The sequence below is a fragment of the Hermetia illucens genome, chromosome 4 (genome assembly GCF_905115235.1).
Source record: "Hermetia illucens chromosome 4, iHerIll2.2.curated.20191125, whole genome shotgun sequence".
NCBI classification, from domain to species: domain Eukaryota; kingdom Metazoa; phylum Arthropoda; class Insecta; order Diptera; family Stratiomyidae; genus Hermetia; species Hermetia illucens.
This window is the reverse complement of record NC_051852.1, coordinates 29,695,863-29,712,059: the sequence shown is the minus strand read 5'-3', so window position 1 is coordinate 29,712,059 and position 16,197 is coordinate 29,695,863. Positions and strand designations below refer to the sequence as shown.

At 44.7% G+C, this 16,197-nt stretch overlaps 1 protein-coding gene across 1 annotated transcript; it reads left to right on the top strand.

The window, feature by feature from the left end:
• Positions 1-1,890: 1,890 nt before the first annotated feature.
• Positions 1,891-12,606, top strand: LOC119654567 (guanine nucleotide-binding protein subunit beta-5). Its single transcript, XM_038060017.1, has 6 exons — positions 1,891-2,279; positions 2,349-2,604; positions 11,549-11,819; positions 11,880-12,020; positions 12,080-12,343; positions 12,405-12,606. The coding sequence occupies exons 1-6, from the start codon at positions 2,156-2,158 to the stop codon at positions 12,414-12,416; spliced, it is 1,068 nt and encodes a 355-aa protein (XP_037915945.1). The 5' UTR covers positions 1,891-2,155; the 3' UTR covers positions 12,417-12,606.
• The last annotated feature ends 3,591 nt before the right edge of the window (positions 12,607-16,197 follow it).

Here is a 16,197-nt window from a genome sequence, read left to right as displayed (position 1 = left end):
CCCACACCTTGAGCACAAGTTGATGAACTACTTGGTGTAACTGGTCGTCTCCATATTTAACTAATTCGGCTGTAAGTCCATCGGCTCCTGGCGACTTATGATTTTAAAGCCGATGAATTGCACGGACTGTTTCTCCGATACTTGGTGGTGGCAGCATTTCTCCATCGTTTTCAGTTGGCGGGACCTCCAACTTGCTAATGTTCTGGTTGTTCAGTAGCTCATCAAAGTACCCAACCCATCGCTTCAATATGCCCATTCTGGCGGAAATCAGGTTTCCCTCTTTGTCTCGGTAGGATGAGCATCGAGGTGTATAAGGCTCCATCCTGCTGATTTGTTGGTAAAACTTGCGCGCCTGGTGCGGTTGCTCCCTGTACTTTTCGAGTTCACATACTTGTTGGTTCTCCCAGGCTTCCTTTTTCCGTCTGTGAAGTCGCTTCTCTGCTGGACGGAGTTCGTGATAAGTCTCCGGGCGTGCCCGCGTTCTTTGATAATGCAACATTACTCGGTATGCAGCATTCTTCCGTTCTGTTACATTCATCGTCGAACCAGCCGTTCCGACTTTTTGTGCGGCTGGGGCCAAGTACCTTTGTGACAGTATCAATGATAACGTTCTTCAGGTTGTTGTGAGGATCATTTGTTAATGCTTCATCTCCAAAATCTCTCTTGACTGCAGTTATTGCGGCATCCATTTCCCCCTTATAGGTGTTACGGAGGCCTGTGTTGTCGATGGCTTCAGTGTTAACTCTCACCTGATTGTCAGAGGGGATTCTAGGTGGTGCCGTAATTCAAGCTCGGAGCACCATCCCAACGAGATAGTGACCCGAGCCTATATTGACCCCCCTATATGTTATGACATTCATCAAGGCTGAGAGGTGACGGCGTTCAATCAGCACGTGGTCAATTTGGTTAAAAGTGGTCCCGTCTGGAGAGGCCCACGTATGTTTGTGAATCGCTTTCCGCGCAAACCAGGTGCTTCCAACAACCATTTTGTGCGATACTGCTAACTGGATAATGCGCAATCCGTTATCATTAGTATCCCTATGTAAGCTATGGGAGCCGACGTATCGCCTGAATACGGGCTCCGTCCCTACTTGACTGTTGAAATCTCCAAGTATGATTTTGATATCATACTTGGGACAGGCTTCGAGGGTCCGCTCAACTACCTCGTAGAAGGTATCCTTCTCCGATTCTGCAGTCTCCTCTGTAGGGGCGTGAACGTTTATGAGGCTTATATTTCTAAATTTGCCTCGAAAACGCAGAGTGCATAGCCGGGGCGGGCCTACCAGAGATGGAGCAGTCCAGGGTGCTTATTGGGGTATACGAACCCATGCGCACAAAGGATTGCTTAAACCTCACCAAAAAGAACCTCCGAATCATAGTGGGAATTCTCACTGGTCATTGTCGGCTGAACTATCACCTAGGGAAGCTATGGATATCTACGGCCATTGCCTGCAGGTTTTGTTAGGAGTGTGATGAAACCTCTATACAGTGTCCGGCACTTGTGCAAGGTAGGTCGAGGCATCTGGCACTTAATACCAGATGCAAAGTTAAAAGATCTGGAAGTACGGAACATACTAACGTTCCTGACGGTTATAGGCTTGCTTGAGATACTATGATCAATAGGTACACTATAACCAGTAAAAGGGTTAGTTCTTTAAGGACACGGTGCGACTTTCTTTTAACAGAATAATAATAATAATACGCGAAATAAGAATGAACCAAAACACAATAACTTTTCCAAATGTAACTGCATAAATACGTGCAAATGAATGGATTTTGAAATATCAAACGATTTTTCATGTGTTAGAACAATATCGCAGTAAATATAAATCAAAACGAAGCAAACTTACTTTTTCCGCCAACCGAAAATTGCAAATTCGAATTTCCCAAACGTCATTTCCTACCCAGATATCACTTCCTAGTTAGCAAGTCTCCAAACCAATAATTTCCTCATTGCAGGTGTCTCTGCCATCACTGTGCAGATTTCCAATTTGTTTATCCTATTTTATATTCTGATTTGTTTAGTATACATACAGCGAATTATCGATTTGTACTGCTGTGAACTCTGTGCACAACTCGGCTCACATCGAAATACTCTTTATTGTTAAAGTGTTGTTGGGTACATTTCATCAAAATTCGCTTAATCGAGGAAAATATGTCCGAGACAGCAGCCGTACATCCGAACAATGCAAACGATAAGATCGCGGTGCTGATGAAGGAGGCGGAATCGCTGAAGGCTAAGCTGGAGGAGGAGCGAGCAAAACTGAATGATGTCAGCTGTAAGTTTTCGCAGATATCATATTTCTGGATCTTCCTGATGGTGTATTTCATTTAAATTTGATCTGCAGTGTCCACGGTTGCTGAGAGACTGGAAATGATTACGTATATAAACATTAAGCCGAGGAGAGTGCTGAAAGGACACCAGGCCAAGGTGTTGTGCTCCGATTGGAGCCCCGACAAACGGCACATCGTTTCGTCCTCGCAGGATGGTAAACTGATCATCTGGGATGCGTTTACAACGAATAAAGAACATGCAGTTACTATGCCCACCACTTGGGTAATGGCTTGTGCCTATGCACCATCTGGAAATTTAGTTGCTTGCGGGTGAGTAGCTTATTCGAGATTTGAACTGGTGGCGGTGATTGTGAGAAGAAATTTAATTGAATGTAATTGCAAAATTGCTAGATGTAATTAGCGTTTACCGGGAATATCTGGTATTTTTTTACTTTCTCCTATGTGGAGCGCATTTTGGTCGCATAATTTATTTTCAGCTAATTACTTCTATCTTATTATCGATGAGACTAAGATTATTAATGAAATCAATAATATGGAGACTTACTCATATAACATCGATTTAAAGTTTTGACAACCATCGGTCAATCTTACCTGGGAGTCCTTTTTGCTTTTCGATCAGCGTCTGATGCATCCTTTATAGCTTATTACTCTAGGATTTATGCAAACATTCCTAGGACCGTAAAGAGAAACTCCAAGAGCGGGGTGAACATTTATGGATAACTGGGCCCTAGTGTAAAAATTGTGTGGGTTTCCCTGGTATCCTTTTTTCAGTAAAATTTCTATTCCGGGCCGGGATGGAACCCCTTACCCCCCTAGTTCCTCTTCTAGTTCGTACGCTGCCTCGTTGCCTTCCAACCCAGCATGGCTTGGAACCCAAAGTATTCAGACCTCGTTGGACGAGTTGAGTGTATTCAATCTCTCAAGGCATCCCCACATCAGTTTAGAGTTCACCTGGTTGGACCTAGGTGCCTTGATCGCTGCTTGGCTATCGGTGAGAATAGCTATGTTCTGCTCCCTGTAGTCCCTTTGGAGATTAAAGGAGGCACATTTGTCTATGGTGTATATTTCCGCCTGGATCATCCATTCCGAGCCGATGAAAATACTTCCTGTATCTGATAGCAAAAATGATCTCGAGCAACTTGTTCAAAAATGGAATGATCGCCTCATGCAACATGGTCTCAGATTGAATTTAAACAAAACTGAATTTTTGACGACCGACATGAAACAGGCACACTCACTGTCAGCGGCAGTGATCTGCCCAGAACTGAGCGATTTAAATACCTCGGGTCAACGCTTTCAGCCCATGGAGAACTGCGTTATGAAATTGCTTCACGCATTAACGCAACCTGGATGAAGTGGCGTTCCACAACTGGTGTCCTTTGTGATCGACGTATCAATGAACGTCTCAAATCTAAAATTTACCGCAATGTCGTCCGTTCAGTCCTCTCTATGGTTCTGAGTGTTGGCCGACCATAAAAGACAATGAACGGCGTCTTGCGGTAATGGAGACGAAGATGTTACGTTGGACTAGTGGCGTCACACGTTTAGATCACATCCGAAATGAGGATATCCGCGATCGTTAAGGGGTTGCACCGATCGTGGAAAAGTTGCGAGAGAGGCGTCTTCGATGGTATGGTCACGCAGTTCGTGCAAACGAGAATTCACTTGCCAAGATTGGTCTGAACATCGAAGTCGATGGTAAACGACCAAAAGGCAGACCTAAGCAACGGTGGCTTGATACGCTGGATGGCGATTTGAAAGCCTCGAGATTGCACCCAGATCAGGCATTCGATAGAGCCAAATGGCGAAGCCGATCACGGCGAGCCGACCCCGCTTGTGAACGGGACAAAGGCTGAAGAAAAAGAAGAAGATCCACCGTGTCCCATAACGAACTGCGTTAGGTAGTAATTTAATTCTCTATGCTTGCGTTCGACCCATCTCTCAATACACGGGATCAGTGTATGGGTCCAGCGGCCCTTTTCGGAATTATCCCACCGTTGCTGCCATCTCCTGTACAGCTTCTTCCTAGTGGCTTTTAGGAAGCCCGCGGTCACTTCGGTCGGATTCATCCTCCTTCTCCGGTAGAGACAGTGTGCCTCATTCTCTAGAAGATCCAAGGAAATCATTCACCTGATACCGTTCTATATGCACTGCACACCCTCAGCACGATTGGCTGGTATGCCGAACTTACCCTTCTCTGGTTCGTTGTGTTATGCAGTGCGCACGCCCAAACAGGAGTCGCGTATAGCAGGATGGATTTCACCACCGCTGCGATAAGCAGCCGGCGACTAGATTTTGGCTCTCCAATATTTGGCATTATCCTTGCTGGAGATGAACTAGCCTTTGCTGCCTTTTCGCGAGCATAGTCCAGGTGCAGTGGAATTTGATGATTTGACGTCGGACACCAGTCGACTCAGCTGTGAATGAGTACCTGAGTCAAATCAGGGTAATAATCTCGGGCGAGCGCAATGCTGACCACATTGCCTCCTAGTGTACCGTTACGGTCTTGAATGAAGTGCTCTAACACACTTCAAGGCCCTGATCCAACATGGATTGTTGCGCCAACGATTATTATTATTATTATTATAGTCCAGGTGCCCTTTGAAACTCAACTTGGCATCGATCATAACCCCCAGGTATCTAATGATCGATTACCAATGGGAATTTTGATAGTGTTGTTTTTTCTGCGATTGGTAATATCTTCGTCTTATCTTTCGCAAGGTGCAATTTCGTCATTTGGAGCCATGCTTTGATAAAATGAATAGTTTCACTTGCATACAGTTCCATGTCCTGGTGGTCTTTCGCAATTACTACCACTGCCAGGGTGCCTGCAAAACCAATCAATGTTGCCTCCTTTGAACCAATCAATGTTGACTCCTTTGACACGTGACGAGCACTCCGTTATACATTATGTTCCACAGCAGGGGCCCCAGTACGGAGCTTTGGGGAACACCTGCTGTCACAATATATTCCTTCGGTCCGTCGTCCGTCTCGTACCAAAGAAGTCTCTCCGAAAGGTAACTCTCGATTATCCGAGCTAGGTAACCAGGGACACCCAGTTTAGCCAGGGTGCCCTTAATCCATCCGCAGTTGGGCGAGTTAAAAGCATTCCTGATATCCAGCGTTACTACCGCGCAGTATTTACCAGCGGCCGATGCCCCCCGGCCCAGGTCCACGGCCGTTGAAGTGGTATCAATCGTGGACCGCGCTCTACGAAACCCATACTGCCGCTCCGGTAGACCACCAGCTACCTCGACGAACGGAAGCAGCCTGTTGTATATTACCCTCTCCAACATTTTCCCCATGGTGTCTAACAGGCAGATAGGGCGATATGAAGAGGGTGCGCCAGGTGGTTTTTGGGCCTTCGGTAGCAGAACCAACCTTCGTCCCTTCCACTGAGCAGGAAACACTCCTTCAACCATGCATGATTCAAATGTACTTATGAACCATGCGGGCCTGATTTTAGCAGCCAACTTCAGGGCTTTGTTCGGAATCCCGTCCAATACTAGAGCCTTATTGTCCACAGATTTCCCGTATTTTTTCCTCGGTCACCCCAGGGATTGTGGAGACGTCCTGTTGAACCATTGGGTGAGGTCCGCTTTCTTCTTGTTGTGGGAAAAGAATTGCGATTATTTTAGTCAAGACGACACGTCACTTGGGGTGATTTTTGTCCACGAATCTTGTTCATTACAACGCTGTAAACAGCGCGCTACGGGTTCGTATTTGCTTCAAGGCACAACTGCTTGTAGCAATTCCTTTTACTTTTCTGTATAGCCTTCTTAAGGCTACTTCGAAGATCGCGGTATTCTTTCCCCGACTGCTAATGTACTGGCTTCCTTCTGGTCCTTTGGCAAAGCCTTATTGCTCGGAGACACGATGCTTTCAACAGCGCGACTTCTTGGTTCCACCAGTAGTTTGGTTTCCTACTGTGATGGAACTTGCGTCGCGGCATTGTAGAGTCGCAGGCCTCAGTTATCCGTTGATATAACTGGTTTATTTTTTCCAGCGCCGTTCCCCTCGGATCGTAACCTCCTTTCGAAGCCGAAAGGAATGTGTCTTCCTCGAAAGCTCCAGTGGATAGCTGGGTATCCTGTTTTTCCGCTTTTGATGCTCACTCGACTGTCGTCTCCCCCGTTCCTGATGTCGAGAAAGATGGCCTGATGATCATTGTGGGTATAGTGCTCACTCACCCGCCAGACCATCCCTCTCGCCAACGAGGTACTGAGGTAGGTTAGATCGATGACTTCCGAAGTCTTGAGCTGCCTCGCAATGCTTGAGGTTCATTTGTATCAACCCCATTTAGCCTTACGATTCAGCTCCCTTCTATATGCCTATATGCATCACCTGCACCGTGCCGGTCATCTACTCCCGTTCTCCCTTTGCTGCTGCAAAGTGACCGAAATCGAGGCATCTGAAGCATCTCTTGAGAGATATCTGCTCCCTAAGTCGACATGAAGTCCTACACCGTGAAAAAGCTAGACTTCTTGTCCTCCATATTTGGTTTGATTTCTGGGTGTCCTCCCCATAGCCGATCTTTATCCACGGGCGAGGGTTTACCTACCCTACCCGGCCTGCGCATAGGCATGCCCGTGCACGCACATCTCCTGATGCGTGCATGTGCATGCCCATAACGCATCCACCGTACGTTCTCTTATCCGCACGAAGGGGCGCGCCTGATGGGAGATTTGGCAACTTCACCCAGGTGTCCCGTTCGTGGCTAATGACCAATAACAGGCTGGTGGCTGTGGTGTCATTCAATTCTAAGACTCTAATGTCGAAGAGCATATCTGATAGTATGAACATGTGGTAGTAGAGCTATCGGTTGCGTAGTAATGGATATCAATAATAATAATCGTTAGCACAACAATCCATATTGGATCAGGGTCATGAAGTGAGTTAGAGCACTTCATTTAAGACCGTAACGATACACTACAGTACACTGGAGGAGGCAATGTGGTCAGCATTGCACTCGCCCGAGATTATTACCCTGATTTGACTCAGGTACTCATTCACAGCTGAGTCGACTGGTATCCAACGTCAAATCATGATACAAATTCCACTGACACCAGTGAGATTTGAACCGCGACCTTCCGTACGTGCCTTGTGCCCTAACCACTCAGCTATCCGGATACATCAATGCTTTCGCAGAAATTCTCTCGATCGTTTCAACAGCCTTCAAAAGCAAAAGTTAAGCAAGAGCTGTAATGCAGGGCAGATGGATCACAAAGCGTAAGCATACAACTAAAGAGAGAGTTGCGCACCGTGCAGGAATCGTGTTTTTGCTCATACGGTTGGCTCGGGGCGCTGTTCGACCTTAAGGGCGGCATTGTAAAGGACTAGGACACGGCTATTATGAATCTTAAAACATGCATCAGAATGCATTCGCTCATGAGTTGCTAGCGCAATTTGTTTTGGAGGAAAAAGTTGGCTTTTTATTAATAAGCGAAAAGGAAAATGGCATTTCAAGTCATCAGGTACCGCTACCTTCGAGTTCAAGACAGCGCTTGACTTCAGATTCGGCCCCAAAACCGAGGGCATAGCTTTGATTGGATTCGGTGTTTAAGAATATCTTTTTTAAGCATATATCTAACAACGAATGCGACTGAAATAATAAAAAAAAACTTGTTGTTTCTTTTTCGTTGGTGTGAATATTTATTCTTGCAAATACCGATATTTCGGGAACCAGTTGTTCCATTCATCAGTGCTAACAACTCGTTAGCACTGATGAATGGAGCATGCTTCGCCTAGATTGCATAGTAAAACCGATCCTGGGCATGGCGGCGAGGCTGGGGTTCTCGAGTTAAAACACCCGATCTACGACAGGGTTCTGTCCATGCTACAAAAGAAACATTAGTGAGGCAACTTTCAGATCCTCTGGTGTCGTTGATGGAGAGATGGTGAGTTCTGTGCACTCCGGTCATCATAACATTGCGAAATCTTTGGAAGGTGCACATTGGAGACTGATGGTGCTGATCCTACCCATATTTCCCACATCTTTTTATTTTTTTATTATTACCTGCTGCATAGCTTTTTTACCAGGGTCGTTGCACAGTTTCCTTAGTCGTGATATAAGGTTACCTGCCTCCCTTCGTTGATGATGCGATGATGTGGGAAATATGGGTAGGATCAGTAAATTAATTATAGCGTATAACTAAAAAGCTTCGATATAAATAGGGGTAGTTTAAGATAAGTTAACTAATTAGGTACTAGCACTGAGGAAGGAGGCACGGGGTCTCCGAAACAATTGTATCTGGGGGAAAAAATAAAAATATTTACAGGATAAGGAAAAACACCTAGTTCTTTTCTCAACTTATATCATCATCATCAACGGCGCAACAACCGGTATCCGGTCTAGGCCTGCCTTAATAAGGAACTCCAGACATCCTGGTTTTGCGCCGAGGTCCACCAATTCGATATCCCTAAAAGCTGTCTGGCGTCCTGGCCCACACCATCGCTCCATCTTAGGCAGGGTCTGCCTCGTCTTCTTTTTCTACCATAGATATTGCCCTTATAGACTTTCCGGGTGGGATCATCCTCATCCATACGGATTAAGTGACCCGCCCACCGTAACCTATTGAGCCGGATTTTATCCACAACCGGACGGTCATGGTATCGCTCATAGATTTCGTCATTGTGTAGGCTACGGAATCGTCCATCCTCATGTAGGGGGCCAAAAATTCTTCGGAGGATTCTTCTCTCGAACGCGGCCAAGAGTTCGCAATTTTTCTTGCTAAGAACCCAAGTTTCCGAGGAATACATGAGGACTGGCAAGATCATAGTCTTGTACAGTAAGAGCTTTGACCCTATGGTGAGACGTTTCGAGCGGAACAGTCTTTGTAAGCTGAAATAGGCTCTGTTGGCTGACAACAACCGTGCGCGGATTTCATCATCGTAGTTGTTATCGGTTGTGATTTTCGACCCTAGATAGGAGAAATTGTCAACGGTCTCAAAGTTGTATTCTCCTATCCTTATTCTTCTTCGTGTTTGTGTTTGACCAGTGCGGTTTGATGTTGTTGGTTGATTCGTCTTCGGTGCTGACGTTGCCACCATATATTTGGTCTTGCCTTCATTGATGTGCAGCCCAAGATCTCGCGCCGCCTGCTCGATCTGGATGAAGGCAGTTTGTACGTCTCGGGTGGTTCTTCCCATGATGTCGATATCGTCAGCATAGGCCAGTAGTTGGGTGGACTTGAAGAGGATCGTACCTCTTGCATTCACCTCAGCATCACGGATCACTTTCTCGAGGGCCAGGTTAAAGAGGACGCATGATAGCGCATCCCCTTGTCGTAGACCGTTGTTGATGTCGAATGGTCTTGAGAGTGATCCTGCTGCTTTTATCTGGCCTCGCACATTGGTCAGGGTCAGCCTAGTCAGTCTTATTAATTTCGTCGGGATACCGAATTCTCTCATGGCCATGTACAGTTTTACCCTGGCTATGCTATCATAGGCGGCTTTAAAGTCGATGAACAGATGGTGCAACTGCTGTCCATATTCCAACAGTTTTTCCATCGCCTGCCGCAGAGAGAAAATCTGATCTGTCGCTGATTTGCCTGGAGTGAAGCCTCTTTGGTATGGGCCAATGATGTTCTGGGCGTATGGGGCTATCCGGCCTAGCAAGATAGTGGAGAATATCTTATAGATGGTACTCAGCAACGTGATACCTCTATAATTGCTGCACTGTGTGATATCTCCCTTTTTATGTATGAGACAGATAATGCCTCGTTGCCAATCGTCAGGCATTGATTCGCTGTCCAATACCTTGAGCACAAGTTGATGAACCACGTGGTGTAACTGGTCGCCTCCATATTTAACCAATTCGGCTGTAATTCCATCGGCTCCTGGCGACTTATGATTTTTTAGCCGATGAAATGCACGGACTGTTTCTCCTAAACTTGGTGGTGGCAGTATTTGTCCGTCGTCTTCAGTTGGCGGGACCTCCAACTCGCCGATGTTCTGGTTGTTCAGTAGCTCATCAAAGTACTCAACCCATCGCTCTAATATGCCCATTCTGTCGGAAATCAGATTTCCCTCTTTGTCTCGGCAGGATGAGCATCGAGGTGTATAAGGCTTCATCCTGCTGACTTGTTGGTAAAACTTCCGCGCCTGGTGCGGTTGCTCCCTGTACTTTTCTAGTTCACAGACTTGTTGGTTCTCCCAGGCTTCCTTTTTCCGTCTGTGAAGTCGCTTCTCCGCTCGACGGAGTTCGTGATAAGTCTCTGCGCGTGCCCGCGTTCTTTGAGAATGCAACATTACTCGGTATGCGGCATTCTTCCGTTCCGTTGCTAGCTTACATTCATCGTCAAACCAGCCGTTCCGACTCCTTTTACGGCTGGGGCCAAGTATATTTGTGGCCGTATCCATGATAACGTTCTTCAGGTGGTTGTGAAGATCATTTGTTGATGCTTCATCTCCAGGTCCTCTGTTGACTGCGGTTATTGCGGCATCCATTTCCCTCTTATAGGTGTCGCGGAGGGTTGTGTTGTGGATAGCTTCAGTGTTCACTCTCACCTGATTGTCAGAGGGGATTCTAGGTGGTATTGTTATTCGGGCTCGGAGCACCATACCAACGAGAAAGTGGTCCGAGTCTATATTGGCCCCCCTATATGTTCTGACATTCATCAAGGCTGAGAGGTGGCGGCGTTCGATCAACACGTGGTCAATTTGGTTGAAAGTGGTCCCGTCTGGAGAGGCCCACGTATGTTTGTGGACCGCTTTCCGCGCAAACCAGGTACTTCCAACAACCATTTCGTGTGACCCTGCTAATTGAATAGTCCGCAGTCCGTTATCATTTGTGTTTTCGTGTAAGCTATGGGAGCCAACTCAACTTATATACCAACTGTAAAAAAAACATGGACATTAATTTCAACTTACTATTTGATGATGATGACTCGTTAGGCTTGACGTTTATTTTCATTCAATCCCTCAATAGCCTCAATTCTCTCCAAAGCATTACTATAGTTTCGTCCCCAATTGAACTGCTATTGATTGAAAAAGTTTAAAAGATGGAAATTTTGTTGAGCGTTAGTTAGTCGAGGGTTATTTTATTAATTTGTTTTATAAATTGAGATCATGTCAGCGTCTGCAAGTTATTTTGTAGGCAGTGCTTGGAGAATTGTTTGTACTGCTGAGCGAAATCGCCAGTACATTATAACTATCAAGATTCCTTACGTAAAAATGTGAAGACTGTTAACTGCAGCTTTTATTACCTTATCCTAAGTGTATAATGCATTGAGATTTATTATAATCCTTGCAGCGGACTAGACAACAAAGTCACCGTCTACCCAATAACTTTAGATGAAGATATGTCTACAAAGAAACGCACAGTCGGTACTCATACTAGCTACATGTCGTGTTGTACCTTTCCCAATTCCGATCAACAAATTTTAACTGGCAGCGGGGATTCTACATGTGCCCTATGGGATGTCGAATCAGGTCAACTTTTGCAGAGCTTCCATGGACATACCGGTGATGTTATGTCGTTAGACTTAGCTCCAAGTGAAACTGGAAATACATTCGTTTCAGGGGTAAGTATCTTTCTTGAATTTTTGGTTCCGTTGCGTATTTTAAAATGAATGTTTGCGTAGAGTTGTGATAAGATGGCTTTCGTATGGGATATGCGTTCTGGCCATGTAGTTCAATCTTTCGAAGGACATCAGTCGGATGTAAATAGCGTTAAATTCCATCCAAGTGGAGATGCTATTGCAACCGGTTCGGATGATAGCACGGTAAGATTTCTGCTTCAAATCGAAAGGGGATAAAATGTTTAGGGATCCTTTATTTCCAGTGTCGTTTGTTCGACATGCGCGCTGATAAAGAAATCGCAATATATTCCAAGGAGAGTATAATTTTCGGTGTTAACTCAGTCGACTTCTCAGTGAGTGGTCGACTGTTGTTCGCCGGATATAACGATTATACCGTTAATATTTGGGATACATTGAAGTCTCAGCGAGTATGTCTTCTTTATGGACATGAAAATAAAGTTTCATGTGTTCAAGTGTCTCCGGATGGAACTGCTCTGTCCACAGGTAGTTGGGATTATACCATACGGGTGAGTTGACTGCAATTGTAGTTTTCATTTGATTTACTGAATTTATTTTCCCCCTTTGTAGGTCTGGGCATAAGTTTGCGCACAAAAGCAAGAAGCGGAAAAGTTATTTGAAACAATTGTTAGCCAAAGTTTATCGATACGAGTTCTAGTCTAAATACCATAATTATAATTGTGAAAAATAATGTTGAATTTTCATTTATAAAATGTTTTGCTTAATGGGAAGGCAATAAAGAAAAAGATTGATGAATGTTGATCCCAGTGAATACTTTTGTTTTAATTACTTTATACTTTTTCTGTAGTCGAAAAAAAGAAGTAGTAGCAGTAAATTCCTCAGTACCATAAAGTGTCCCACAATACGTTATCGTTCAAAGCGTTCTATGCATGTTGGATAGAATTTCCGGTGTTCGGGGTTTTTTTAATGGCCTAGAATAGAAATTTCAATGAAAAAATGGGTAATGAGAGTGTCTGAATAATTTTCACCCCAGTTTCTCTAAGTAATTATCGACCCGGGCCTGGACTTTTTCTCCACCGCCCTGTGCGCGAGGCAACGAAATTAATAAAAATAATAATAAAAAACACCAGAGAACGAACGATCCATTTGTCTGAAGGGTCACACGGCTTGGCACTTGGCACTTGGATATTGCAGATTGGTCTTGACGGGGAAAGAATCTCTCTTCCTTCAAAAAGCTTAGAGCCTGACAATTCTTTGTATAACGAGGTTTTATTAACGGAAACCTCTCGCCGTTTCGTATTGAAAAGTGGTGGTATATGTTAGGCAAAAATGATTGCTTTGATTGAAATGTATGTACACGTTTGGATTAGAATAGATTTGATTTTGATTTATTTACTTTTTGCAGTTCATATTGCTGAAGAAATTGATATGATGCCTGATACGGCACAAGTTTTCTTGTTCAATGACTACAAAAAAATCATGTAACCTTTGATTTGACCCAAGATTAGGTGCAAGAAATACCACAGCGATGATAAGGACTACTTCTTGTATTGTGTAGAAAAAAACCATGTTATGGATCCCTTCGATTTAGTATTTCTTATGTGAGAAGTGCATCGCACATTTCTGGATAACTAGCCAGTGGTGTGCTGCAATGCGTCGAACTCCTGAAAAGAACAAGAGTGGTGAAAAAATTGCATTAAACTATTTTCTGAAGTGTTGGAGCGAGCAAACCAAAACTCTATGTTGAGAGAGAGTAGCGGGCTCCCAGAAAAGGTATTTAGGGTCTACATGTATTTGGTATCATGTAGAATACATGTTAATAGTTAGTAGTATATTGCTTAACTGGAATTTCATATTTAAGCCGTCTACGGTGAAGTATCGCTTTTTTGGATTTTTTCTCCTAAGATGAACCATACTGCGCAGCCTGTTGAACCGACATGCCCACACTGCTTTACTATTCTGCGCTAAGTGCCCTTGGGGGCGACTCACTCGTTGGCCATCTTGGGATTGCAAGCCATTGTCAGCAACAGGGTAATAATCTCGGGCGAGCGCAATACTGACCACATTGCCTCCTACAGTGTACTGTAGTGTACCGTTAAGGTCTTGAATGAAGTGCTCTAACACACTTCAAGGTCCTGATCCAATATGGATTGTTGCGCCAACGATTATTATTATTCACGGCTATTTCCGTTTTCCCATCACATCGTGTACGGGTGTCGGGCTTATGCGTCGAAAGAGTTCTTTGTTTGAAATAGTATCAGGTAAGCGTATTTCCGTGATACGTTGCAGACAATTGTTTGCGGAGGCTGCGAATTTTTGAGTGACAGTGGGGGTCACTTCCCGTGCGCTACTGCTACATATATAGTTTCCATTTACCCCTTGGTGGTGTTAAGCGCGTCAACCACACCTACGCGCCATTGTTCACGGTTCCTTGAAATGCCCTTCAGCTCGCCTCACGACGCATCGTCAGCTGAAACCACGCTTCCCAGATATACAAATTGATCGGCACCTTCGATGCTCTGCCCATTAATGCAGATAGGGAGATTGCGATGATCCGTAAGACTGAGAGTCTTGGTTTTGTTGGTGTTTATCTTCAGTCAAACTCTATTTTCCTCTCTTTCCAAATCCAGTGTCATTTGATCAAGGTACATGACCCGGTGAGAGAGAAAACAGATGTCATCAGAGTAGTCTAGGGAATTAAAGAAAGATGTCATTATTGAATTAAACTCGTCCGCGTCCTCCAGACAAGGCAGCATGAAGAACGTCACTGATACCAAGAAAAAATAATATCGGTGACAAGATGCAACCCTGGCGGACTCCGTTTTGGACCTCGAAATCCTCTAAGGCTCTACCTCGGTGCAGCACGTGACATTTAGCGCCATCATATGTCGCTCCGATAATAGCTATTAATTTTTGTTTGAGGACTGAGGAAGTCCTAAGTCCGCATCCAGTTGATGTCGGACTGGATCAATTCCACATTTGTGGGCCACGGACCCCTTTTTTTGAGCTAAATACCCACAAATTAAAAAAAGCTGTTAGTCTTCCTCTCACTCCCTGCTCCCGCTGTGGAAGCTTTTCCGAAATTGATGAAGGAAGAGCAGTAGCGGAGACGAGCCTGCTCTCTGTCGATCAACTTTTCGAGATGTTCCTTGATGCGTTCTGGGATTATTTTAGCTATTACCTTTGTGACGGCAGGAAGCACGCAAAACCACTCCAATTTCCACACTCAGAATGGGTGTCCTTCTTTGGAACCTTGTCGATTATCCCCTTCTTCCACTATTAGAGAAAGGTCTCGAATTCTCAAGTAGTGGAAGTAGCAGATCTGCGCTAACTACAGATACGATGAATGATTTTGCGGAAAAACGTCAAACTCAATGACTTTATTCCGTTTGAGTGCATCGATGGCCAAGATGGTTTCTCTTTCGCTTGGAGGAACCAACCGTCTCCGCATGTTGCGGTGACTAACCACTTCTTCTACAAGAGGCGGAACTTCACTGGATGCGATACGGTTAAGAACAGTGGTGAAATGTTCTTTCCACCTCTTGAGCTCGTCGTCAGCGTGGATGAGGAGTCGACCATAACATCCTTTTCAGGGCCACCGAAAGATTTACGACCATTGATGTTGCATACACTTTAGAAATCATTGCGTTCAGCGGCATCTTCCTCTTTCCTGACCATCAGGATTCCTTTTCATCACGGTGAAAACTACGTTAAACTTCTCGGGATTTGCTCGTTATTGTCCTTGGTAGGAAGTTTCATAGCCCAATATCTTTCCTACTAGGAATTAATTCGTCACCAGCAGCATAATGAGTTTGTTCAATTATATAGATGTCATCCCAAACGAGGACTGAGATTGAAAAAGATTACAGGCGAGACTTTGCTGCTCTATGAAACTCTGAAAAGGCTAACGGATTTCACATGTAACGGGTGCAAAAGCGAGTACGACGTAACAACTTTGGCATTACATTTTCAACTTACTAAGAGTACTCGCGTAGGGAGACAAAGTCCAACTTGATGATAGATCCAAGAAAATGAAAACCCTCACTTCTTGCTCCCAATCCTTGCTTTGCACCTTGATATGATGGTGCTGTAAACCTTCACCGGAAACTGGCTGAAACGCCAGTGGAAGAGAACGAAATAAAATCAGAGTAGCTCTTGAGCTTTCTTAAAGGGGTTTGTCGTTGACTAACCAACACCCACAACACCCAAAAAGTTGCCAGGAAATGAAAAATCTAGCCTCACAACAAATTGCCTTCTCGCAAACGAAATAAGCAGCGAACAACGAGTAATGAATTAGAACTAAGGATATGGAAGATTTTCTCGCTACACAGGGCAAACAAAGTGGATGGTCTGATGTAGTAGCTGAACAAATATATTACTCATAAGGGACTATAGACTAGAC